Source organism: Bubalus kerabau, chromosome X (assembly GCF_029407905.1).
Source record: "Bubalus kerabau isolate K-KA32 ecotype Philippines breed swamp buffalo chromosome X, PCC_UOA_SB_1v2, whole genome shotgun sequence".
Taxonomy (NCBI): Eukaryota; Metazoa; Chordata; class Mammalia; order Artiodactyla; family Bovidae; genus Bubalus; species Bubalus kerabau.
Window position 1 is genome coordinate 94,501,579 of NC_073647.1, and position 26,369 is coordinate 94,527,947.

The 26,369-nt window shown below is 40.2% G+C and overlaps 1 protein-coding gene across 7 annotated transcripts in view; it reads left to right on the forward strand.

Moving 5' to 3' along the window:
- Window positions 1–638: 638 nt before the first annotated feature.
- Window positions 639–26,369, forward strand: part of SNX12 (sorting nexin 12) — a 103,568-nt gene continuing 77,837 nt past the window's right edge. For 2 of the 7 annotated variants that reach the window (XR_008707836.1, XR_008707837.1), the window contains exons 1-4: window positions 644–1,540; window positions 6,363–6,458; window positions 7,732–7,856; window positions 8,267–8,357. Coding sequence is in view for 4 of the 7 variants with exons in the window: in XM_055562869.1 (XP_055418844.1) it covers window positions 1,376–1,540; window positions 6,363–6,458; window positions 7,732–7,856; window positions 8,267–8,357; window positions 11,472–11,594 (600 nt within the window). In the remaining 3 variants the exon portion in view is untranslated. Of the gene's footprint in view, window positions 1,541–6,362; window positions 6,459–7,731; window positions 7,857–8,266; window positions 8,358–9,969; window positions 10,125–11,471; window positions 14,049–15,192; window positions 16,980–18,063; window positions 24,006–26,369 lie in introns of those variants that run through there. The other 5 variants (XM_055562869.1, XM_055562870.1, XM_055562872.1 and 2 more) reach the window with 5 other exon arrangements.

A 26,369-nucleotide genomic window follows, 5' to 3' on the forward strand; every position in this document is an offset into this window, starting at 1 on the left:
GATCACAAAGAGTCGGACGTGGCTGGGCAACTTTCACTTCACTTCACTTTCACCAGCAATCTACCTAGTTACCTATCTCAGAAACCTAGGAGTCATTTTATTATTTTCTCTCTCTCCCTCAAATAGTAATAATAGCTAATAGTTACTGAACACTTGCTGTTTGCACATATTTTATTTCATTTAATTTTCACCAAAGCCCCAGAGGTAGTTTTTAGTCTTATTTCCATTTTACAGAGGAGGAAAACTTGTTGGATAACATGTCAAGGCTATATAGCTAGGAAGCAACGATCTAAACCCAGGCAGCCTAAGTCCATAGCTCACACATTTAGGCCCTACAACCACCATATCTAATCGGATACAACTTCTATCTATTTTATTTCCTCAGTCTCAGCCTTCTGTCTTCCCCTTTCTCCACTCCCACCGCCACCACCTGATTCCAAGTACTAATGCAGATACTCATAATTGGTCACATTCAACTCCGATACATCTTCTTCCATGTTGCCTGCAAAATAATCCTTCTAAAACACAAATCTGATTGTCTTTTTTTTCTTTCTATTGAAGATCCTTCAGTGGTTTCTTATTGCCTACATCATAAAGCCGAAGATCCTTTGCTTAATATAGAAGAATCATCCTCATCTGACCATCCCCAGCCAGGCTACCTCTCTAAGCACTTCCATAACACAACCTGAATTGGTGATAACTGTCTAAAAATATTGTGCAGCTTATCTGGATGACTTTGCATATGCTATTCCTTTTTGTTGCTTTCCTGGCATCATAAGTAGCGCTCACTGAGTGCTCAACTGCGTGTGAAATGAATTGAAACTATCAGTGGCACAAGTGGCCAGGCTGCGTTCTACGTTTTTAATATTGTTGGAACCCCACCCTCGGGAGACCACCCTTCTATTTTCGCGCAAAACCAGGACTTATTCAGGTCCCGGGGCTTCGGCCTATCACTGTAGGATCCCAGCTTGCGGGGCAGTGCCCACTGCTGATGGATGCATAATATAAAAACAATTTCTTGGTTTGAGGGGCAGCGATTGGCGGATCTCCCCTGTAGTGCTTCCTAGGATACTGGGGGAATACGTGTTGGAGATGCAGGTTCCGGGGCAGTCACACACACACTGCCCGGAAGTCTGAATGATGCCTACTCGGTACAGGCGTGCAGGCCGTCAGCTTAGCCGCTATTCAGGGTTCCGGGCCCTTGGCCGTGGCGGCGTGCGCGTGCGTGCGTGCGTGCGTGGGCGCGCGTGCGCGACGCCGCCGTCTGTGGGTTGGCTGGTTATTTTGCAAGCGGGAGGGGCTGTGCGCGCTCTCTGTCTTCGGTCTCTGTCCCCCCACCCCCCCTTTCCCCGGTCTGGGTCTCTCCTTCGGAAAGATGTCGGACACGGCAGTAGCTGACACTCGGCGCCTTAACTCGAAGCCGCAGGACCTGACCGACGCTTACGGGCCTCCGAGTAACTTCCTGGAGATCGACATCTTTAATCCACAGACGGTGGGCGTGGGCCGCGCGCGCTTCACCACCTATGAGGTTCGCATGCGGGTGAGTCACGGGGTGAGGGAGACAGCTGAGGGAGGACCGGGCGGCTGGGCGGGAAGGGCGGGGGCGGGGAGGGGGAAAGACTGCCATTGGGAAGGTAACGGTGGAGGAAACACTTGAGGGGTCATTTGGGGGTTAGGGGCTTAGTAGGTTTGCTGAGAGGTCTGCACACAAGGTTGTGGCCTGAGGATGCAGAAAATTCCTGAGGGGGGACTCCTGGCTCGATGACCAGCCTGAGGGAAAACAAGTACCCAGGAGCAAGAAGGAAGCATGGCTGGAGACGGTGGGGGTGGAGAGGATTAGAGTGAGGAATTCCAGGAAGTAGGAATCAGAAGTGTAGCAACAGAAGGAGGGAAGGAAGAGTGGAAGAGGGCTGGGGGATGGAAAGCCAAAGCTGTATGCTGCGGGGTCCCAAAACGAGGTTGTGGGAAGCCAGTCTGAGGAAGGGGATCAGGAAGGCCCAACTTCTTCCTAATGAGGTCTCTGGATGATCAGTTCTGCTCAGTCGTGTCCTACTCTTTGCAACCCCATGGACTGCAGCACACCAGGCTTCCCTGTCCATCACCAACTCCCGGAGCTTGCTCAAACTCACGTCGAGTCGGTGATGCCCTCCAACAATCTCATCCTCTGTCATGGATGATGGGGTTGAGCAAAGCCTGGGTTAAAGGGAAGAGAGACTACAGGAAAGGGAGACAGTGGACTTGGTGGAGCAGAAATAAGAACTGGAGGCTCCTTGAGTGCTTCCCAGACTTGTGTAGAATTAACATCTGAAAGAAGTGTTCAGTGCTTGTTTTCTCAGGTACTACATGCTCACTGGAAAACCTGACCTTGCAACTCGGATTGGTGGATTGTTAGTCACTGCCCTCATCTTGTGCTGACCCTTTAGATTTGAAGTATCCAGAATGTTTATTTCAGTATTTACTGGCTCTCATTTGGGTTTTCTGTATATGAATGGCCATTTGCCCTTTCTGCCCCAGATTAACCTTTTGGATTCATTATATTAGTCCTTGGTCTGTAGTTAACTTTAATATATGACATTTAAGTACTGCTCTAGGAGTGGCTTCTTCCAGTGTGCGCTACAGAGGACTTTATTCTCTAGTTCTTAGTCCACCATGCAAGGATGGAATGTGCAGAGTACATGGTTTGCAGGTTCTTTGCCCCCACTGAAGTGGCTACAGGCAAAAAGGTTGAGAGCCATTTCCTAATTTTCCTTATGTTTTCTTCTCAGACTAGAGGGCCAGAATATTCTCTATGGACAGCATGCTGCTCAAACAGCATTTGAAGACCTAAAAGAGTGTATGTGCTTTTATTTTTGAATGAATGAATTGAATGAGAGAGTATGCTGTCCCAACTGAACTTTGAAATCTAACTGAGAAGTGATGATCTCCAAATTCCAAGTTTGGCAAAGTCCAAACTGAAGAAAGAAACACGAATAGCAGAAAATGAGAAAAACTCATCTATATAAGAATTATATGAAATCATCTCTTTGGGGAAGAATGGATGTTAGATCCCTCAAAATATGATAAAACTTGGGAACTGTTAATGGTAGAGAATTTAATTACCTAAAGAGGCCTGGGCATAACTTGTTCAGTGTAAGAACTCTCTGCTGTGGGGTTTTGGAGACGTTGTCTTGATGTATTACCCAAGAGCTGTAGGGATTATGAATGGAATTGTTCGCGACTCGTCTTCTAATAACAAGAACTGTTCATCTACTGCCTGTCGTGTGTCAGGCACTGAACTAGGATTTAATTTATAAATCCTTACAAAAACACCATTTTACAGATAGGAAACTAAGGAGCAATGCAATATAAGTAATTTGCTCAAGTACACATAGCTAATAAGTGGCAGTGTTGGGATTTGAACCCAGATCTGTCTGACTCCGAAGCCCATCATACTCTTTCCACTACATTGTAGTGTCTTTGGCAGTGCTTAGTTGCAAAACTTTAGTTTGCAGGGTTTTTTTTACCCACTAAGCTTTTCATCAGGCCTTTCCACAATTACTAATTGTATGGTAATGATAGGATTGATGGCAGTTCCTAATTCTGTGGGTTTGAGTTAATTTGTATTTTTGTTAATTTGTATGGCTATATAGACTTTTAATATTTTGTTGTGCTCCGAGGGGAAATTGATGAAATCATTTGGTTTTAAATTGCTAATTTAAGTGACTGATCATGGTAGGTATTATAGGGAGTATGAGGCTCAGAGAGTGGGCTTTGAGAGTTGGGCATTGTGTATGGTAGAAGCAGATGGCACTGACTTTTTTCATTTGTATAATAATAGCTCAGGGAAGGAATATCTATCCCCCTCACCCCCGCAAGAAATGAGTCTGGAGAGTTGTTCTGGTGACTCCACATGATATGTATGGGACTTTTCAAATGTCAGTTATCCTTTGGACTTGAACTTTGCTTCTTTCTTTCCTTTCCCTTGATTTTGTTTTGATCAGAGCCAAAGGACTGTGTATCCTGTACTACACAATCCTGTCTCTCTCATACAGTTTGTAGGTTGGACCTGAGAGAGTATCCTGGTACATAGCAGCCCCTTCCTTAGATGGCTAGGTGCTGAGACGAAGGGCCATTACTGTCACCGTCCTGTGGGGGTAGGGAAGAAGAGCATTTTTGTAAGTCAAAGGAGGAAGTCCACAAAATGACAGTGGGTGGTTTTACTGTGTCTTGGAAGAATCTACTCAACACTTTTTTCCTTATGTCTTTCTGTTGGCCTACTAGTTAAGGTTCTACTGTTTGGGGATCACAGTATTTGTAGTGAGCTCTGGTGGAAACCTAGAATCTCAAGATACTGAATGGCTTTTTTTCTTGAATGATTATTTTTACTCCCAGCTTTATTGAGATATAATTGACAGATAGCGTTGTGTGTTGTTGTTCAGTTGCTCAGTCGTGTCTGACTCTCTGCGACCCCATGGACTACAGCATGCCAGGCTTCCCTGTCCTTCACCATCTCCCGGATTTTGCTCAAATTCTGTCCATTGAGTCAGTGATAACATTGTGTAGGTTTAAAGTATAGACTGTGATGATTTGATACATGTACATATTTGTGTGCAGGATTCTGAGAATGTTGTCTATAATGGCTTGTTTTGAATAGTTAATACATGCACATGGTACAAAATCAAAAGGTACAAAAATGATATACTATATATATTGAAAAAAATCTGTGGACCCATGTGGACCCATGTGATTTAAAACTATGTTGTTCAAGGGTCAGCTGTACTGTAACAATGAGGTCTCCCTCTCCTGCCTTCTGGAGGTTCCTCTTTCTGAAGAAACTACTGCTTCCATTAATAAGATACTGCTTTACATATTTCTCATTCCACTTCAATCCACTGCCATTCCTGGGATCATGATCCTGAGTAGAGTTGTAACTAATGTAAGTTGGCCAGTTATTTGGCTTTATTGTTTGATGCTATATACCTAGATCCTGAAAAGTCAGTATCCAGACAAGGACTACAGAACATAACATAGCAAGGAATGTGTGAAGCTCCAGCATAGTGCCAATGCCCTTTTCCTGCTCTGAGTTAGTTGTGGAGAAAGTAGAAAAACTAGCTCCTTTTATTTCCATCTACTGATTTGAATTGACTGGTAGGAAGTATAGTCAGTATTAATACATTTGTTTGGCTATTTCTGTTTAGAACCTATAGATAGGAGTGAGGATCAGGGCTTTTTGTTTGTTGGAGGTTCATGTTGCCAATGGAGCTTTGGGAAAATTCTCAGTGATTAAAATGTGGGAATCAGCTGATGTATATCAGGGAGCAAACTATGGAAAACCAACTTAATGTAATTGCTATTTCTGCTGCACTTTCTGGATAAGGGGAGGGTAAACAGATACATAGTTCACTGTTAATCAATTGAGTGTTTATTGAGTAACTTGCATAATCTGCATTTAGGGAGATGCAGCAGTAGTCATGGCTCCTGATTTCAATGAAATTATAATTTACTTTGGTAACAAGGCTAACATAATGCATAAAACAGTGGTGTGTCAGGCAATACCAAAGTCTTATGTGTCCTAAGAGTTCAGAGGAGGAGACCAATAAATTAAGCCAGTGTTGTCAGGACAGATTTCCTGGATGAAGTGGGACTTGAGCTGGGACTTTTAGAATGGAAAGGATTTGGACAGGAAAAGCAAAGGAAAGCATACTTTGAAGGTGCTTATCTCTTGTTTTTTTACAGGGACCGTAAATTCACTTTTCAATTGAAAATGTAATACATGCACATGATAAACTCAAGTTGTACAGTGAAAAATGTGACGTACCCATTCCAGTTGTCTAGTTTTATTCTCCAAAGTCAGTCACTATTATCAGTGTCTTTTCATAAATGTTTTAATTCATAAATATAAATAGATACACATATACATACCCCTTTAAAAAACACAGACTATATACTGTTCTGTGCCTTGATTTTAATGCTTAATATCTTTCCATATTGGGACATATATATCTTTCTCATTCTTTTCATAGTTGTATTCCACTCTGCAAGTGTACCATAATTTATTTAACCAATTATCTATCTATAGACATTTATTATTATTACAAATGAGAAAATTCAGTGAAAACCCTTGTATACACATATTTATGTATAACTTCAAGTCTATTTGTGGGATAAATTCTAAGCAGCATGGGACTTCTGATCACCACCTCTGACAAGGCTGGATGTGGTGAGGATTGGTATTCACCCAGTGGTGTTTCAAAAGGGTTATAGGGGCATGGTCCTTAGGAGCTGTTTCTTTTCTTAAGATGTGTTCAAGTGGTTGTGACAGGTGGGCGTCACAGGCTGAGTGTTACTTAACATCTCTCTTCTCTCATTCTTTCTCCTTGTAGACAAACCTACCTATCTTCAAACTAAAGGAGTCCTGTGTACGACGGCGCTACAGTGACTTTGAATGGCTAAAAAATGAGCTGGAGCGAGATAGTAAGGTATGGCCCTGTTCCCTGTGTGACCCTTGAGAGAGGAGATCTCCATAGGTTTATAAAATCTTGAAGGCAATAGGGAGGGTGAACATACTCTATCTACCAAATCCCAATATGTTGGATCTGAGTGATACCCTTTGAGACCTGAAAGTGGGAAGTTCAGGAGAAATTGTAAAGAAAAATTATTACTTGACTCAGCGGATAGAAAAATCATGCAACTAAATTCCTATAGGTGCTAAAAATGGAAAGTTGAGCTAAATTCTTGGATGGTAGTGGACTGTTAAAGAAAGTGAAGAATATTTGAAGTTTATTTCCTTTCTTTTGAGATGGTAAACCTGTCCTCCTACAGAAACAGAGTTGGATTAATTTTTGACCTGAGCCATCCTGTTCTTTTTTTTTAATTAATTAATTTTAATTGGAGGTTAATTACAATACTGTGGTGGTTTTTGCCATACAATGACATGAGTCAGCTGCAGGTGTATATGTGTCCCCCATCCCAAACCCCCCTCCCACCTCCCTCCCCATCCCATCCCTTTGGGTTGTCCCAGTGCACCAGCTTTGAGTGCCCTATTTCATGCATCGAACTTGGACTGGTCATCTATTTCACATATGGTAGTATACATGTTTCAATGCTGTTCTTACAAATCAGAGTCCCACAGAGTCCAAAAGTCTGTTCTTTATCTCTGTGTCTCTTTTGTTGTCTCGCATATAGGGTCTTTGTTACCATCTTTCTAAATTCCATATATATGCATTAATATACTATATTGGTGTTTTTCTTTGTGACTTATTTCACTCTGGAAAATAGGCTCCAGTTTCATTCACCTCATTAGAGCTGATTCAAATGTGTTCTTTTTAATAGCTGACTAATATTCCATTGTGTATATGTACCACGACTTTCTTATCCATTCGTCTGCCGATGGACGTCTAGGCTGCTTCCATGTCCTAGCTATTGTAAACAGCACTGTGATGAACATTGGGATACACGTGTCTCTTTCAATTGTGGTTTCCTTGGTATGTATGCCCAGCAGTGGGATTGCTGGGTCATATGGCAGTTCTATTTCCAGTTTTTTAAGGAATCTCCACACTGTTCTCCATAGTGGCTGTACTAGTTTGCATTCCCACCAACAGTATAAGAGGGTTCCCTTTTCTCCACACCCCTGACTGTTCTTATGATCTCAGTTCTTGCAAATTGCTGAACTATGGCATAGGATGGACCCTATTCCTAATAGGAAATTAAATGTACAATGCATTACCACGGATATTTTGCATCTGCCTACAGATTGTAGTACCACCACTCCCTGGGAAAGCCTTGAAGCGGCAGCTCCCTTTCCGAGGAGACGAAGGGATCTTTGAGGAGTCTTTTATTGAAGAAAGGAGGCAGGGCCTGGAACAGTTTATTAACAAGTAAGCCAAGTTCCTGGGGGTTCCTTTTGCTACTTTTGCCATCTTAGTCTTTCTGTATGTTTCATCTCTCTGCTCTTTTGCAATGGGTAATATGATGTGGTGCTGATTGTGTGCTGGGGTCACTGGACAGTAAAACTCCATTCCTTTGAGCAGAATTCTGATCCTGTACCCCAGGGCCTGAGGAAGCATTGCATGTTGGATGTGTCTAGGAATTTGCCCCTACCTTACCTCTCTGTCCCCTTCCTCTCTGCAGTATTATGGTTGAAATGGTGCCGTGCTGCTGTCCTTTACTTGCTTGACCCTCAGGGCTGACTTTGCCCTTCTTCCCCTGTCCACATCCACAGCCCTGCCCCTCTGTGAATTCTCTCTGGTCCCCAAAACTACTGATAACCATCTTGGTCTCTTTATAGAATTGCTGGGCACCCACTGGCTCAGAATGAACGCTGCCTACACATGTTCCTGCAGGAGGAGGCAATTGACAGGAACTACGTCCCTGGGAAGGTGCGCCAGTAGGAGCCCCTCTCACCACTTGCCCTCTACTTTCCTGCTGAAATGACATTGGTTTTTACACTAAGCCTCTCTTTCTCTCTGATCTGAAGTTGTCTGTCCATTCCCTGGCCTGATAGACTGTCTGGCATTGTGTTCCTTGGTAACTGACTATACCATGGGCACTCTACTAGGATCCTCTTCTCTGAGGAGAGGTGGGAAACCACAGGAAGATGCCCTTTGCTTGGGATTGGGGGGGTGGGTGGGAGTATTGGACTGGAAGGCAATTTCTTGGGCATTTACCCATACCAGAAGGCCAACCTTGGGGGCGTGGGTCTTGTGTTGGTGGGGCACTTGGATACATACTGATGCTGCAAGTCCAGGGGATTTTTCTTACTCTTAGGTTTAACCAGGAACGCTAAGCAGGGAAAGACCCTGCCTTTCCTACCTGCATGAACTTTTTTCTTTGGGGAAGGTAGCAGAGACCCCGAAGCTCTCATTTTCTCTAGGCCTTTTCCCAGTTTTCTCAAGAGTTTCTTTTGTTATACTTTCTCTCTCCCTTGTTGCTTTTCATGGCAGTAATTCTAGGGTCTAAGCAGTCTGTTTATGGAGCAAGGTGTGTGGGTTTTTTGGGCCCATCATCATGGCTGCTTCAGAGTCAGAAGAAAGCCATAGGACAGTCAGGGAGATCCTGTTGCCTAGCCCCTCCTTTGTGGCTCCCCACTCTGACTACCTGTTTCTTGCTCACCAGCAGGTGAGTCAGTATGGGCTGGGCCAGCAGTTCTTTCTCCCCAAGCCCTCGCTACTTTTATGGGTTAGCTTTGCAGGTTTGGTGGCTTGAGGGCTGGGGGAAACTCACCACTGCCAGGTAACTCCCTGAAGGGTGGGAGTAGATCATTTTCTAGGTACCTCCCAGTGGTAGGGAAGGACATCACCACTCTCTTCCTTCCATTCTCCCTCCCCACCATCCTATTTAGTGCTGCCACAAGGTAGAAACACATGAACAAACCACACAGTCTGACTTCTCCTAAGCACTTTGAGCTGTTGAATGGGGCTTAGGGGCAAGAGTTGTCACTGCCCTCCCCAGCTTGGTCACAGGGTTATTGAACTGCCTGCACTTGTTTCCCATGGAACCCCAGCATTCTCCCCAGAAGCTGAGCTAGGGTTAGCAGCTGGGTATAGATTTCCTAAATCTTAGAGTCTGAAGCAGCTTTTTGAGGCTGGCAGCTGTCCTAGGCTTCTGTCTGAGAGGTGGTGGTTTGTTTGCTAGAGCCCAATGTCTATCCCAAGTGGTGGGATGGGAGCAGGTTAACTCTGGTGTCAGGTCAAAAGTGGGGGCTCTTTGCTTAGACTTCCTGTCATGGAAGGGTTGGAATTCTTTATATAGGGTCTTGGGGAAAAGGATTACTGATTCTGACAAGACCCTGAACAGAGAGGTTAAGGATTGGATTTTAACATGGGGTTTAAGTCCATCTATATGTTGAAGTTCCCTGAGGCAGACCAGCTCTCCGGCTACCGGGCCTGAGCAGCCCCTAGAGAGACGCTCTGCTCCCTTTCCCACCTTTCCAGTGTTGGTGTTGTTGCTGCCTTTTTCATCTGTATCCTCTGTTACTATTTGTTTTTAAAGGTTCCTTCTTTCATTGTGCACAAGTGCTGAGAGCCTGAGGTCCCATTTCTGCTGTGTATATATCCTGACTCGGGGCTTTCATTCAGCAAAATGTTCATTCTCCTGTCAGACAATGTCATATTCAACTCTGTTCATATTAAACCACTGTGAAGCAAGCCTCTGTTTTCCTGTTTAAGTTGTAAATTTAGTACATTTTAGTTTCTAGAATATTCTGGGTATTGTGCAGAATTATATTAACATGGTCAATGTCCTAAAGTGATAAGTAATTTTTACATTTAAATTTTTAAAAAGCAGAATCCAAGCTACCTGTAGTAGTATTTACCTGTCCTTTTTGCAGCTTCCAATTGACTTTGTCACAGAGGTAATGCATCTGCCTGGAGGAAGTAGCCATAGGGCTCAGTAACTGTGGTTTGGGTCAGATTTAGCAAATTTGGTTTTTAAGCTTGTAGGTTTGTGCTAATTTGGGCAAAACATATTTATAGTACGTGTGTGTGTGTATATGCAAATGCTATATGTGTACATAAACGTGTGCATACGCTCATCCTCCAATATACCCACACATGCCCTACAAACACTTTTTTTCATAGGCTTTTTACCTCAATTGAGATGTTTTCCTTTCAAATAAATTTTATGTAGGCAGAAAGGTGAGTGAACTCTGAGAATTTTTGATGGATAGATAGTTTCACTTGACCAATGGGTTCTCAAATGGCTTCATGCACAAAGTGGGTTTTGGGAAAGGTTTGGAATGAGAGGTTAGTTAGGAATCTTGGCATTTGGGAAGTCAAAGCTACTTTTAATCATGTAGTTGAGCATGCAAAGAAGGTATAGAAAGTGATGTCATTAAAACATTATGAATTAAGATGATATTTGAGTCCAGGTAGAAAAGTGGGGACTGAATTGAAGAAGTTAAAGAGATTTGGGAATCAGATGCCTAAAGATATCTGAGGGAATAGGGAAGAACAGCTGTTTCTATGAGATGAGAAAAAGGAAGAGTAATAAGAGAAGTGTAGCCTTCATAGGCAGCAGTGTTGGAGAATGAATATAGAATAACCAGAAAAAGCAGCTATAAAAATATTAACAAAATTTTGACAGATAACGATATAAGTACTAATCAATAGCTGCCTGTGTGCCCAGCCTTATGCTAAAAGTTGGGCTGTGATGGGGTGGGTGGCTCAAGGTACAAATAAAATGATTACATTCTCTTTCTTCATAGACTTTATACTTTTTATACTTTAGTTCAGGAGATAGCTCAGTAAGACAAAAAATGCTAGAGACAAATTAAGAGGTCCAGATATATCTAGTTAGTTGTCCTAACTTTTTTCCTTTTTAATGTCAGTCAGGTAAATTATTTCTTTGGATTCAAATGTAACTGGGTTCTGAAAGAACCCCAAATCCAAGCCCATGAACAATGAGAAGGAGAAGCATACTTTTTATAAGAAATTCAAGTTTATGCATGCATCTAGGTATTTACTACTAATTAATCCTCTTTTTCCATAGCACAGAAGCAACTCAACTTTTCACTGGAAGCTGGGCAACAGAGGCTAACAAAAATTTTTGAATATAGTAGCTATACCCAAGGGAAGTCTAAATCTTCACATTCCAAAGATGGCTTAGCTACCCTTTGAACCTTTCTTTGAGATGAGTTGAGCTAGTATAGGGTGGGAGAGATGAACAACATTCAGGCTTCTTTGGAGTTTTTGTTTGATGAGGTATCCTAGGTAAGGCATTTCTATCTTCAAATACATGCTGTAATAATTTAAGTAAAATTACTCTTTTGCTTTGGAAATGCAGACTAACTGCTGACTGAAATAGATATTTCTTCCTACCTTTGAGGATTGTTGAGTCATCTCTGGTCTTCTCAGACACAATAACAGTTCTAAGTTTTCCTCACTTCACTCATTTTTAACCCTTTTATCTTTATTATTCTGAAGTCTCTCCAAGGTCCTCATATGTCCCCAAGTCATAGAGTCTAAAACTGGATACCACTTTAATTATAGCCTGAAGTTTAGGTGGTTGTTAGTCCATCTATATATCGCAGTATTCAAGTTTACTTTAAAAATACAAACACTTTGTGACTAATTTAGCTTGTGGTTCTCTGCCACTCCCTTCCCGACCACCCACCACCCCTCATTCTTCTTATCTTTTTTACGTTATACAAAAGAATTGTTCCCTATTTTACTTTTATTTTCTCTCTCCGTCCTGTCTGTCTATCTACCCTTCTGAGAACAGAAAAGTCATTCCTTAGAAAAGAGACAAACGGGTAATTATTAACAATATACAGAATAAAGGAGTTTTAAAATCACAGCAGGCTTCTTTTAAATATGTACTTCTGTGGTGGTTTTAAGTGTTTGTATATAGATAAACAACTACTTAATATAGAGAAACTGAAGGTAAAGGATTAAGAGGCACTGCCAATAGAAGAACAATCAAATTGGATAAAATGGTAGTTCTTAAGTGAATAGTAAAATACAGTTAGATTCACAGAAATTTATGCATTACTTTTCAAGAAAATGTTATTTTTTAATGTTATTTCTTATCCATTAATTTCTTTTGTCCAAATACAGTCAACTTTGATAATCTGTGCTAGTGGAGGGATATTATTAAATATTTTGTTATGCATTTTTGTCCTAAAATTTAAATACAGAAATGTCTAATATTCATAAGACTTTAAAATATTCCCTAATATGTCATCAGAAAAGACACAGGAAGATCTGAAAAGTAGAAAGAGTACTAAACCTAAAGAGAAGCCTGGGTTCAGAGCTGGCTATGCTATTAGTTGGCCATAGCTCCTTAAGCAAATTGCATCACCACTCTGGGCCTGTTTTCTCAGCTATAAAGTGAGGGAGTTTAACTAAATGATATATGAGTTATCTTAAATCTCTAATGTTTATGATTTTCAACCCTTGTTTCTCAAGGAGTTGAGAAACCCTGGAGGTGATGCTATCAAAAAAGGTAAAAGCACAATTTTCCCTCTGTGATGAGGTTTGCTATGGTGCAGTTAGGTTTTCTCTCCCAGAAATAAATGACTCTTTAGTTAACCCTGATTAGATTTTCTTTGCACATATTCTGTTGTGTCATGAGTACCCCATTGAATCTCATTGGTGATTTGACCATAATTTTTTCATAGGTCTTCTAGCCAAAATTTTTATTATTTAAGAAAAAAATTTTTTTCTGCCAAGTGACATGAGGGATCTTAGTTCCCTGACCAGGGATCAAACTGCATCCCTTGCAGTAGAAGGGTGGAACCTTAACCACTGGACCACCAGGAAGACCCTAGCCAAAATTTTTAAATAAAATAATCACCTCATAACTATATGTAGTCATTCTTATTTAAAATATATAAATTATAGCTTTGATTTGATTACGAAAGTGCCAATTTTGTTAAAATGTTTTATTGTGATGAAAGTTCAAAAGTAATTAATGCTAGTTGAAAAAATTCAAACAAAACATACATATGTAAAAAGTGAGATTTCTCCTTATTCCCTAACCCTATTTCCATTCCTCAGGAATAACCTAATTTGGTATGGGTCTTCCTAGGCATTTTTCTATGCACAAATGCATGTATATGAATACATACATATATTCATACACACGTAAACATCATTGAATACTCATACACTTGTATATAGTTTTAAAAACAAAATGGGATATTTTATGAAGTATTTTGGAACTTTATTTTGTAATATTGTGTGAACTTCCTCTCATTAGTACATGGAAATTTACCTCATTTTTTTAAAATGGTGACATAACATTTTACAGTGTAGTTGTATCAACATTTAATGATTCACTTATTGGTGGAAATCATCTACTATTATAAGTAATGCTGCATATAACCTTGTGTGTTTTAAGTGTTTCTGTAGGATAGATTTTGAGAGAAGGAATTCCTGGGTGAAAGGATGTGTGCATTTTACATTTTGTTAGGTACTACTAAGCTACCTTCTTAAAGAGTGCAGTTTAGTTTCCCACTTACAGAAAATGAGAATTTCTGTAACTTTACAAAAGTGGAGAAATCCTGTTTCCCTCCAAAACGTTTCTTTGCCAAAAGTGGAAAAATATTAAACAATTCATAATTATCCATACTATTTGGTGAAAGTGGTGTTTTCTTAGTTTTAATTTGCATTTCCTGGCACATTTATTTGTAATGATACCACTGTCAGGTTTTTAAAAATTTCCCCATACTTTTCATTTTAGTTGTTCTATAAGCAGTATCTATTGCTGCTAATTGAGCATCCCTATACTTCTTGTTATAGAAAAACCCATATCAATTAAAGGTTCAGGATGTTCCTAGCCTTCCCACCTCAATTTGGAGGTAAATGAAACTACTAGCCTAGTGGCAAAGCAACATATCTGAGGCGCTCTCATGACGACCAATATTTTTCTCAGGTTGGCACTACTTGAGGCCAGTCCCAGAACAGGACTGATAGCTCAACCACAGGCTCATCTGACCTCAGGGCTAATCTCCTTAGAAACTCAGGGAAATATCACTTTGCCTTTTGGACCACTACCCCTCCAGCTTGGATCTCCTTTTCGGTTATTTAGATTACAGGTAGGGACGGGACAAGGACAGTGACGTAGATAGAGTTGGGGACTGAAATAAGAAGCCGACTCGCCAGGCCTCCGCTTTTCTGGTTGGCTATCCACACGTCAGAAATGAGCAAGCTTAATTGGTCCTATGCAACGGGAAGCACATGCTCTCCTCTGATTGGCTTCTTAATCGAGGGGGTGGGCCATAGGGATTCCAGCTGGTTGGCTGGGATGGAAGACCAATGGGGACCCTGTGGCACTGGTTTCGAAAGCATAACCTGCCTCAGGGCACCTAGAAGAGTCGGCGGGATACCTCGGAGCTCGTTTGGCTAGTTCGGTAACTTCCTGCATCCCGCAACCTAGCTACCTCTAACCACCCCCCAACCCCGTCACCCCAGGTCCACGCTTTGGCGTCTCACTGTGTCTCCGGATGTGCCGCCGCGACACTGCCTGTAGTCTCCTTGCCTAGCACTTAGAGGGGCCGTGCCTTAACCTGCAGGGCTTCTTCCACCACCGCTGGTCCCGAGCTCTACCTCTGATGCGGCCAGGGGAGTGAGGGTTGGGGACCTGGACGGGGGCCACAGAGAGAGGTGAAGCCGGAAGCGGGAGAGGCTGGGCTCTGCGGCTGTGAAGGCCTCCTTTGAATTAAATACCAAGAAGGAAGCAGGGGGTGCCTGACTCAGAAATTTCTCCATCCAGGTGTTCAAAACTGTTTGAGCCAACCATCCCCTCCGTCGCCTGATTTCACCGCTCGCTTTTCCTAGACTCATCAGCTCCAGAACGACTGCAGCAAATACATCGGCCATCTCAGCTGGATTAGAGCCAGTGCCCTTTCTTTCTCAGTGTCAGTGGACCTGACCTCGTTGCTTTATTCCTTTACCCCAATTATTTTTAATTACACTAGTACAGTCTCCTTGATGTGTGGGGGGAAGCCCTCAAAACATTACACAAAAATGGTGCTAAAGTACACGTTGGCCATTACCCACAACCCTAGTCCTCTTACCCTTCCCAAAGGTAGCCACTATCAACTGTTTTGTATATCCTTGTAGTTTTCCAACTCTTTTTAAAAGACAATGTGTTTTTGTCAATTTGTACAAAAAGTATACCATACTGTACATATCCTGAAAGTTTTTCATTCAATGTTTTTGAAACATTTTAATTTCACTAATATCAAGATTTACTTCATTAAAAAAAATGCCATAGAATTGGAGAAGGAAATGGCAATCTATTCCGGTATTTTTTGCTTGGAAAATTCCATGGACAGAGGAGCTTGGTGGGCTGCAGTCCATGGGGTTGCAAAGAGTTGGATAGGACTGAGCAACTGACCATACACAAACATGCCATAGAACAGCTATTAAATGGTTTATTTAACCATTCCTTATTGATATGGCTTTTACAAGGAGCCCTGCTATGAACATTTCCTGACTTGACATTTTTGTCAGAGTTTCTCTAGGAAAGTGGTTTTCAAACTTTTTAATGTCAGGACCCTCTACACTTCTAAGAGAATTTGTTTATGTGGGTTTATATCTATCACTATTCAATGTATTAGAAATTACAAAGTGATAATTTTAAAATAGTCATTAAAAATAACAGCAATAAACTACATGTTAAATGATATTTGTACATGAAAAATTACTTTTGCAAAGCCAAAAAACAGTAAAATTGTGCTACATTTTTTGCAAGTCTCTTAAATAGGATTAATAGGAAACATACGGATTCTAATATCTGCTTCTGTATTTGATCTACTATGATGTTTTGGTTGAAGTATATCACACAGGTGTAATTAGAAAAATGAGCAGTATTTTAATAGCCTTTTCAAATAATTGTGTATATTGTTTAATATTACATCAATCCTTAACAAGTGGTAGTTTCTTAAAGATTACTTTTTAAAAGATTACTTTTAATGTGGATTTTGAAACTGTATTAGTAAACTTTTCATATTTTGTTACATTAAAACCCATGTCTACCTTGTACTTTAATAGATCTTTTACTGGGTGCATGATTTTATAACATGTATTGGCAGTTTGGAAAGTGTTGTTTTCACTGTTACACAGATCTTTCAAATGTTGACACAGTTCATTATACAGTGCCAAAAAAGTCACATTCATTAATATCACCACTGCTCTCATCAGAAGTCTTTAAGTATTGAAAAGCTGCCAAACCTATCTATGGTGGAGGTGTAAGTTTTCAAAAATTCTACTTTTTGCTCGAAAGCTCAGATTCTGTCAGTTTTTCTTGAAGCAACAGGCTCATTTTGTCCATTTCGAGAAAACGCCTGCCAAGAACCCAAGTCTGAATATCCATGGTTTATCTGTCAGTTGTTATTTCAAGAAAAATGGTGTTTCATTTAAAAAGTGACTAGTTCAGCTCACAACTCAGTTTCACAAGTGCTCTTCCTTGGCACAACCCAACTTGAGTATGCAACAGAAATACTTTATCTGTACTTCCTGTTTTGTTATACAAAATATTAAACCATGTACTCAACAATGGAGATGTAATAACTTTTACTGCTTCATCAAGGACATTCTTAAGTATGTGGTGGTTAAAAAATAGTGACTACTAGTACAGCTTGGTCCCACTGCCTTTTATCCACCTTTGCTTTTTCTTTTTCTCCCACATTTGCTTTTGCACCATCTGCAAATGTCAGCACAGTAAAAAAGGCAAACACATGTTAATACTTTATTTATTTATAGCTGCACTGGGTCTTCATTGCTGTGCACAAACTTTCTCTAGTTGCAGCTAGCAGGGGCTACTCTTGTTGCAGTGAGTGGGCACTGCTCTCTAGTTGTGGTTCGTGGGCTTCTCATTGCAGTGACTTCTTTTGTTGTGGAGCACAGGTTTTAGAGTGCATTGGCTTCAGTAGTTGCAGCTCATGGTTAGTTGTGGTGGCACATACTTAGTTGCTTTACAGCATGTGGAATCTTCCTGGACCAGAGATCGAACCTGTGTCCCCTGCATTGGCAGGCACATTCTTAACCACTGGACCACCAAGGAAGCTGTTTTGAATCTCACAGACCCTCCAAAACGATCTTGGGGGTTTCTAGGGATCTGTGGACCACCTTTTGAGAACATCTGAGCATATACTATAGGACATGTACCTAGGAGTGGTATCATAAACTATATGCATTTATAATCTTAGTAGATAGATATTTTCATACTTTGGCCACCTGATGCGAAGAGCTGACTCATTTGAAAAGACCCTGATGCTGGGAAAGATTGAGGGCAAGAGAAGGGGACGACAGAGGATAAGATGGTTGGATGGCATCACCGACTCAATGGACATGGGTTTGGGTGGACTCCGGGAGTTGGACATGACTGAGTGACTGAACTGAACTACTGGTATGAGCCCTTCCAGAAATTGCCATTAGCCCAACCAAACAGTGGGAACACAGCCTTACTCATCAGCAGACAAGTGGCTTAAAATCTGTGTCATGTCTGCATCCTCTCAGGGTGGAACTGCTATGTGCCATCTTGCCTGTCTCTGACTAGCCTGCTTTCCACACTGGGGTTGTTGGCCTTGGGGCCAGTGGAGGGTGTAACCAGGTCCTTTTATCCTCTGTGTTTCATTAGGCATTCATCTGGCCAACCAGGGGATCCTCTTCATCTGGGCTCTGGAACAAGTGGTTGCCACAACCTGGAGCGGCAGACTAAGGGGTACATTTGCTGTCTTCGCAGCCTCTGAGCCTCCTTCCCAGAGCTCCCCACAGGCCTGCGTGTTTCCCCTAGGGCTTGTCCCTTTCCCCAAGCTGCCCTGTGGGGGGATCAGTGGGCAGAGATAGTGGTTCAAGGTTCAAAGCTCTTTAAGGCTGAGGAGAAAGAGCTTTCAGGAAACTCTGGTCTCACTGGAGGACTGGGGTGAGGGTGGGAGTCCCAGAGGGGGGAGAGCAGTCAGCGGCCTCAGCTAGGACTCAAGACCTCAGGAACTTGCTCCTTTTTCTCACACACCTAAGCTGCAACTCTCTGCTCCTCTCCTCCCACTGCTTTTTACTTTTTGCTACGTCCCCCATTCCCTTCCCTTTTTTTTTTCCCCTAGAAAAGCTTGATATTTAGCTCAGGCCAAACCTTCTCAGTAGAAAGGCAGCCTTGGGCAAAAGTGGCCTGAGACCTGGAGGTGGCGGTGCTTGAGGGTTTGCTCCAGCTGGCAAGGCCTCAGCTGCTCATTGCCTCTGCTTTCCCTCGCCTGGTACGGTGGGGCACTCTGGCCCATTCAGGGGGCTCTCTTGCCCACACGAGTCACCTGCAGGCTTTAATCTTTCATTGCTGGATTTGGCGTGGGGTGTTCCTGGCTGGCTCCTCCTCACACCTCCCATCATTCAGAGTAGCTGTTGGCCCTGCAGATGTGGCCCCCAGAATGGGACTGGAGGATATAGCCGAGAGGCTAAAGTTAGGGACAGTTAGCTGAGGTTCACGTTTTCTCCTCTTAGGCCGAGCTTGAATTCTGCTGCTGTATTCATGGTTATAAGCTTTCCATGCCTAGGTTCTGGGGAATTTATCTATGCATGTATATTTTTAAACATTGTTTCTTGGGTACTGGGCATGTGCCTGTCTGAGCCCCAGGCCCATCTGTCCACATCCCACCATCCACTCTGTCTCTTCCTTGGTTCCTAGAACTTAGAACTAGAGCCCATCATCAGCTGTTCTCTTCTGTCAGGAAATATAGTTTAAAAATGGCTAAAGATGACAGAGGGCAGGAGCTTGATAGATACAATCTTTTCCTTGTTTTCTTATTTGTTTCTGTTTTGGAAATGAAAGGGGGATTTAAATGGTCATTTGAATTCTCTTTTCCAAATAAAGGTTTACCTTCCCCCCCTCAAAAAAAATTTTTGATTCCAGCTTGATTTCATCTTGTGCTTCATCCAGCCTGGCATTTCGAATGATGTACTCTGCATGGAATTTAAATAAGCAGGGTGGCAATATACAGCCTTGACATACTCCTTTCCCAATTTTGAACCAGTCTGTTGTTCCATGTCTGATTCTAACTGTTGCTTCTTGACCTGCATACATGTTTCTCAGAAGGCTGGTAAGGGGATCTGGTATTTCCATCTCTTTAAGAATTGTCCACAGTTTGTTGTGATCTACACAGTCAAAGACTTTAGCATAGTTAATGAAGCAGAAGTAGATGCTTTTCTGGAATTCTCTAACTTTTTCTATGATCCAACAGATGTTGGCAGTTTGATAACCTTTCCATAATAATTTCCCAATCATATCCTATCTGCCTTTGGTTGGATTATAGAGGGAATAGGAGGTAGAAGGGAGAAGCTCATAAAAGAAGCTAAGGAATGGGAAGAGACATAGGAGGAAAACCTGGAGGGTGAGGTGTCATGAAAACCAAGGGACTAGAGTATTGTTGGAAAGAAGAAAGGAAGGAGTACATTTAATACTGTATTAAATGCTGCTGAGAGACCAAAGTAAGATGAGGACTGAAAGGCATCTGTGAGATTTGGTGACCTTTGCAATGGCAATTTCTGTGGAGTGATGGGAAGTAGGAAGAACACTGAGTACATAACTCATTTAAGAATTTTCAGGGACTTGCCCAATGGTCCTGATTCCACTCCTTCACTGCAAGTGGCACGGGTTCCATCCCTGGTCAGGAAACTTAAGATCATGCATGCCACATGGTATGGCCAAAATTTCATTAAAATTAATAAAGTTTTAAAAATTATATAAAAAAGAATTTTCAATTTTTTATTTTATAAATTTTTTATCGGAGTATAGTTGATTTACAGTATCATGTAAGTTTCAGGTATATAGCACAGCCACTCAGTTAATACGTATATGTGTGTGTTAGTTGCTCAGTCGTGTCTGACTCTTTACGACCCCATGGATTGGGGCCCGCCAGGCTCCTCTGTCCATGGGATTTTCCAGGCAAGAATACTGGAGTGGGTTGCCATTCCCTTCTCCAGGGGATCTTTCTGACCCAGTGATTGAACCCAGGTCTCCCGCATTGCAGGCAAACTCTTTACCATCTGAGCCACTAGAGAAGACATACATATATACAAATATATTCTTTTTCAGATTCCTTTCCTTTATAGGTTATTGCATAATGTTGAATATAGTTCCCTGTGCTGTATAGTAGGTCCTTGTTGGTTGTTAAAAGTTATAGTTTATGTCTCCATTTTTTTTTATCATTATAAGAAATTGAACACACAATATGCTGTTGTGCTATATTCTTTTAGGCCATTTCACTCATACAATTTGAAATTAATATTTAATAACTATGTTTTATATGGCTTGTGCATGCAGATATTGTAATTGTTGAGTTACATATATTAATTTTTTTAGTTTATTGTTTACTTATTTCTGGCTTCATTTATCTTCTTTTACTATTTATGCACTATTGCCCTGCATTTAAATGTGAAATTAAATCAGGAAAACACAACTACCACCATAAAATCACTGGTACCACTATGTAACGCTTGTATTGTTTTCTAATGACAAGAGAAAATTCTTTGTATATAAGAAGTGTGTATATCCATTATCAGTCACATGTGGATCACATTTGTATATTTGAGTACTTGAAAAATACATAGAACTCGCAAGCTTTTGAGCCTGGAAATTTTATTTTAAGCTTTTATGTATAATTTATGTCTGTTTCCTCATAGTCTCGTCCATTTTAAGTGTAACAGTTCTCCTGAATTTCTCAGCAAATCTTTTCCTAAGATGAAGCTAGGATCTAACATTGTACTTCATTAGCACATGCCCTTTCTCACTTTAATATCATCAGGAGTCCCTATTATCTGAACACAAGAGGGTATACATTAGTGTCAGTCTTGAAATTTGAAATGTTTTGTTGAAATGTCAACTCTGTTTGCATAGACCTTAGCCATGCTTTTTACACCCTCAGTTTTCAGAGGAAAGAGGTAAACCATTCAGCAGTTCTGCCAACTTCTCCCTGTTGTTCTGCCAACAAGAATTCGTTGACTTATACTTTTCTTTTCAACTTACAAATCAGTTTTGTTTCTCTTAAGTCACTTTCTTATTTCGCTCCTTCAATTTACTATAAATTCTTCTTTTTGACCAATATCCCCCCATAGACTTTTCCTATTAATAATATTGAAGAAAGTGGTGTCTTATGTATTTGTTTCTCTAATCTGATAGTTTTTGATACTCTTTATTTTATAACTTGATGAACAATACTACTTTGCCATCGTTATTTATGAGTAGTAATAAATATGTAAATGTTATTTTAAAAAATTCTTTTAGGAATATTATGAGTCCAAAAACTTCACAAGCACTTCCTGTCTCCCTTCCCACATTGTCCATGCACATAAATAAAGCTAGGAGATATTTGATGTATCGAGAAAACATTTATGGTTGTTATAAAATGAACTTGGCATCATGCATTTTCCTTCATCCTGCCAGTTAAAGTCCTCTTTAAAACTCTTTTTTAATCAGTAAATTGTGGAAAAGTATCAGTTCAGTTCAGTTCAGTCCCTCAGTCGCGTCCGACTCTTTGTGATCCCATGGACTGCAGCATGCCAGGCCTCCCTGTCCATCATCAACTGCCAGAGCTTGATCAAACTCGTGTCCATCGAGTCAGTGATGCCATCCAATCATCTTATCCCCTGTCGTCCCCTTTTCCTGCCTTCAATCTTTCTCAGCATCAGGATCTTTTCCAATGAGTCAGTTCTTCACATCAAGTGGCCAAAGTATTGGAGCTTAAGCTTCAGCATCAGTCCTCCCAATGAATATTCAGGACTGATTTCCTTTAGGATTGACTGGTTTGATCTCCTTACAGTCCAAGGGACTCTCAAGAGTCTTCTCCAACACTGCAGTTCAAAAGCATCAATTCTTCATTGCTCAGCTTTCTTTATGGTCCAACTCTCACATCCATTTATGACTACTGGAAAAACCATAGCTTTGACTAGACGGACCTTTGTCGGCAAAGTGATGTCTCTGCTTTTTAATATGCTATCTAGGTTGGTCATAGCTTTTCTTCCAAGGAGCAAGCATCTTTTAATTTCATGGCTGCAGTCACCATCTGCAGTGATTTTGGAGCCCAAGAAAATAAAGTCTCTTACTGTTTCCATTGTTTCCCCATCTATTTGCCCTGAAGTAGTGGAACCGGATGCCATGATCTTAGTTTTTGTGAATGTTGAGTTTTAAGCCAACTTTTTCACTCTCCTCTTTCACTTTCATCAAGAAGCTCTTTAGTTCTTTGTTTCTGCCATAAGGGTGGTGTCATCCGAATATCTGAGGTTATTGATATTTCTCCCGGCAATCTTGATTCCAGCTTGTGTTTCATCCAGCCTGGCATTTCTCATGATGTACTCTGCATAGAAGTTAAATAAGCAGGGTGACAATATATAGCCTTAACGTACTCCTTTCCCAATTTGGAACCAGTCCATTGTTCCTTGTCTGGTTCTAACTGTTGCTTCTTGACCTGATGCAGGTTTCTCAGGAGGCAGGTAAGATGGTCTGGTATTCTCATCTCTTGAAGAATTTTCCACAGTTTGTTGTGATCCACATAGTCAAAGACTTTGGCATAGTCAATAAAGCAGAAGTAGATGTTTTTCTGGAACTCTCTTGCTTTTTTGATGAGCCAACGGATGTTGGCAATTTGATCTCTGGTTCCTCTGCCTTTTCTAAATCCAGCTTGAACATCTGGAAGTTTACAGTTCACATACTGTTGAAGCTTTGATTCTTCAAGTAATTCGTGAATATATTTTTGTTGTTTGAGTCAAACATTATAGATAGTTTTTTTCAGCCTCTCCAATGTAGGTCCTTGTCCCAGAGGAAACTGGTGTTACCAATTTGGTGTTTGTCCTTCCAGATCATCTTCTGTGTATTTAAAAATACAAATATATATATTTTGTTTATTTTTCCCTATATAAGTGATATACTCTACATTGTTCCAAGCTTGCTTTTTTATTTGGCAATATACCTAAGAGAATGAGGTTAAATCGGTGTTTCTTACATAAGACATGCTGTATCATATTCTATAGTATGCATATACCATTTCCCACTTCCCTTTTTTAACTGTGATAAAATAAGCATAACATAAAATTTACCATTTAACAATTATTTTCATTTTTTAAATTGAAATATAATTGAAGTATAATATTACATAAATTACAAGTGTTACATATTGGTCCTTTGCCACATATAGTTTGAGGATCACTGAGAGAGAGTTTTTAGTTTTTGGTTTTTTCCTATTAACTCTTTTTAAAAACTTTTACTATGAAAAATTTTTAATTGTTTTCTTATTATGAAAGTATAACATTATTGTAGAAAATGAGAAAATACAAATAAGAAATCATAGCAATACAATTAACCTGTCATTATGTGGATGTCAGTCTTTTCTAAGCAATGTCTAAAATTTATCTCATGTTCTCCTATTGATATACACTGGAATTTTTTGTTATTATAAATAATACTGTAATAAATACCTGGTGTGTTGATTTTTTTTTGATTTCTGATTATTTTTTTAGAACTAGTTCCTAGAACTGCTATTGGTTCAAAGCCTATTGCATTTTTAAAAAACATATTATATTTTTAAGGCTTAAAATATTTTTATTGAAATATAGTTGATCTATAATATTATGTTAGTTTCAAGTATACAGCAAAATGATTCAGTTATATATACATATGTGTGTGTGTGTGTGTATGTTCTTTTTTAGATTCTTTTCCATTATAGGTTATTACAAGATATTCAGTACAGTTCCCTGTGCTATATAGTGGGTCCTTGTTTATTTTGTATATGGTGGTGTGTATATGTTAATTCCAATTCCTAATTTATCCCCTCTCATTACCTTTTTTTTGTGGATATATGCAAGTGTTTCTATAGGATAGGTAATGAATAGAATTACTGGGTTGAAGGGTATGCACATTTTACATTTTAATAGATAGTACAGTATTGCCCACCAAAAGACTGAATATTTCCAACAACAGTGTGTGAGAGCACATATTTCCCCATACCTCTGCCAACAATTGATATCAATCAGACAGGGAATTCCCCTGGTGGTACAGTGGATAAGAATCTGCTTGCCAGTGCAGGGGACATGAATTCAGTCTGTGGTCTGGGAAGATTCCACATGCTGCAGAGCCACTAAGCCCCTGCACCACAAATACTGAAGCCTATGTGCCTAGAGCCTGTGATACCCCACAGGAGAGGCCTCCGCAATGAGAAGCCTGCACACCTCAATGAAGAATAACCTCTGCTCGTCTCAACTAGAGAAAGCCCACATGCAGCAGTGAAGGCCCAGCACAAGCAAAAAATTAAAATAATTTTTTTAAATCTGTAAGGCAAAAGGTGATGTTTTGATTTGTAGTTCTCTGCTTATTAGCCAAGTTATATATATTCCTTTCACATGTTTATTATTTGCATTTCCTCTCTTCTTATTTGCTTATTATATCTTTTGCTCATGTTTCTATTGGGTTGTTTTTTCTCATTGATTTGTAGTTCTCTATTTTTTAGATATTAATTATCTGTCTTCTATATATGTTACAAACACTTCCCCATTCTTTTGTATTTATTTTTTATCTCTTTAGAATAGAAACTTTAAATTTTGATGTAGTCAAATGCATCATTCTTTTCCGTTACGGCTTTTTATTTTTCATCTGTTTAAGAAGGCTGTCCCTACTCCAAGGTTTTAAATATACTCACTTATATTTTCTTCTCATGTCTATTTTTTTTAATTAATTAATTAATTTGGCTGTGCTGAGGCTTAGCTGTGGCACTCGGAACCCTCAGTTTCATTGCAGCATGCGGGATCTTTAGCTGGGGCATCAGGATCAAGTTCCCTGACCAGGGATTGAACCCAGACCCCCTTCATTGGGAGCATAGAGTCCCAGCCACTGGACCACCAAGGAAGTCCCCTCATGTTTCTCTCTCCTTTTTATAAAAGCTTTATTGAGGTATGATCAATGTACAGTAAACTGTACATAAAGAATGTAGTTTGGTGAGTTTTGACATATGTACATGCCCATTAAACTATCACCACAATGAACATGTCCATCACTCCCCAAATCTCCTTGTTCCTTTGTTCTCATACATTTCTAAGTGTGTATGTGTGTGTATGCATGTGTGTGCTCGGATTATGTTTTCATTTTTTAATTAAGGTATAATTATGTATAGTAAAATTCGCTCCTTTTAGTGTACATTTCTACATGTTTTGACAAATGCATTATAGTTGTGTAACAACCATGATAATCAAGATACAGAATAGACCCATCACTTCAAAAAATTCCCCAGTTCTCCATTATGGTCAACTCCTCCCTACTTCCTAGTACTCACTACCTATTTTCTGTCATTGTAGTTTTGTGTTTTCAAAACTGTCATATAAATTAAATCATACAGGGACTTCCCTGGTAGTCCAGTGGTTAAGACTCTGATCTTCCAATGCAGGGGGCACGGGTTGGGGGGAACTAAAATCCTGCATGCCATACAGGATGGCTAAAAAAATTTTATATATATATATATATATATATGAAATTATACAGTATATAGCCTTTTGAAATTGGCTTTTTCCAATCCATGCACAACCTTTAAAATGTTTCCATGTCATTGCTTGTACCAGTACTTTGTTCCTTCTTATTTTGTTAAATAGATTTCAGTGTATGGATGCGCCACAGTTTGTTTTTCCATTCCCCAGTTGAGGGACATTTGGGTTGTTTCTGGTGTTTTATGATTACAAATGCAGTCACTGTTAACATTAGCATCAGGTTTTTGGGTGAACACAGATTTTCATTTTGCTTGGGTGAATGCATAGGAATGGGACTGCTAGGTTGTGTAGTCAATGTATGTTTAACTTTATAAGAAACTGCCAAACTTTTTTCCAAATTGGTTATACAATTTTGTATTCCTTTCAGTAATGTATGAGAGTTCCAGTTAGTGCTAGTTCCTCAGCACTTGGTAGTGTCAGTTTTTTTAAAAT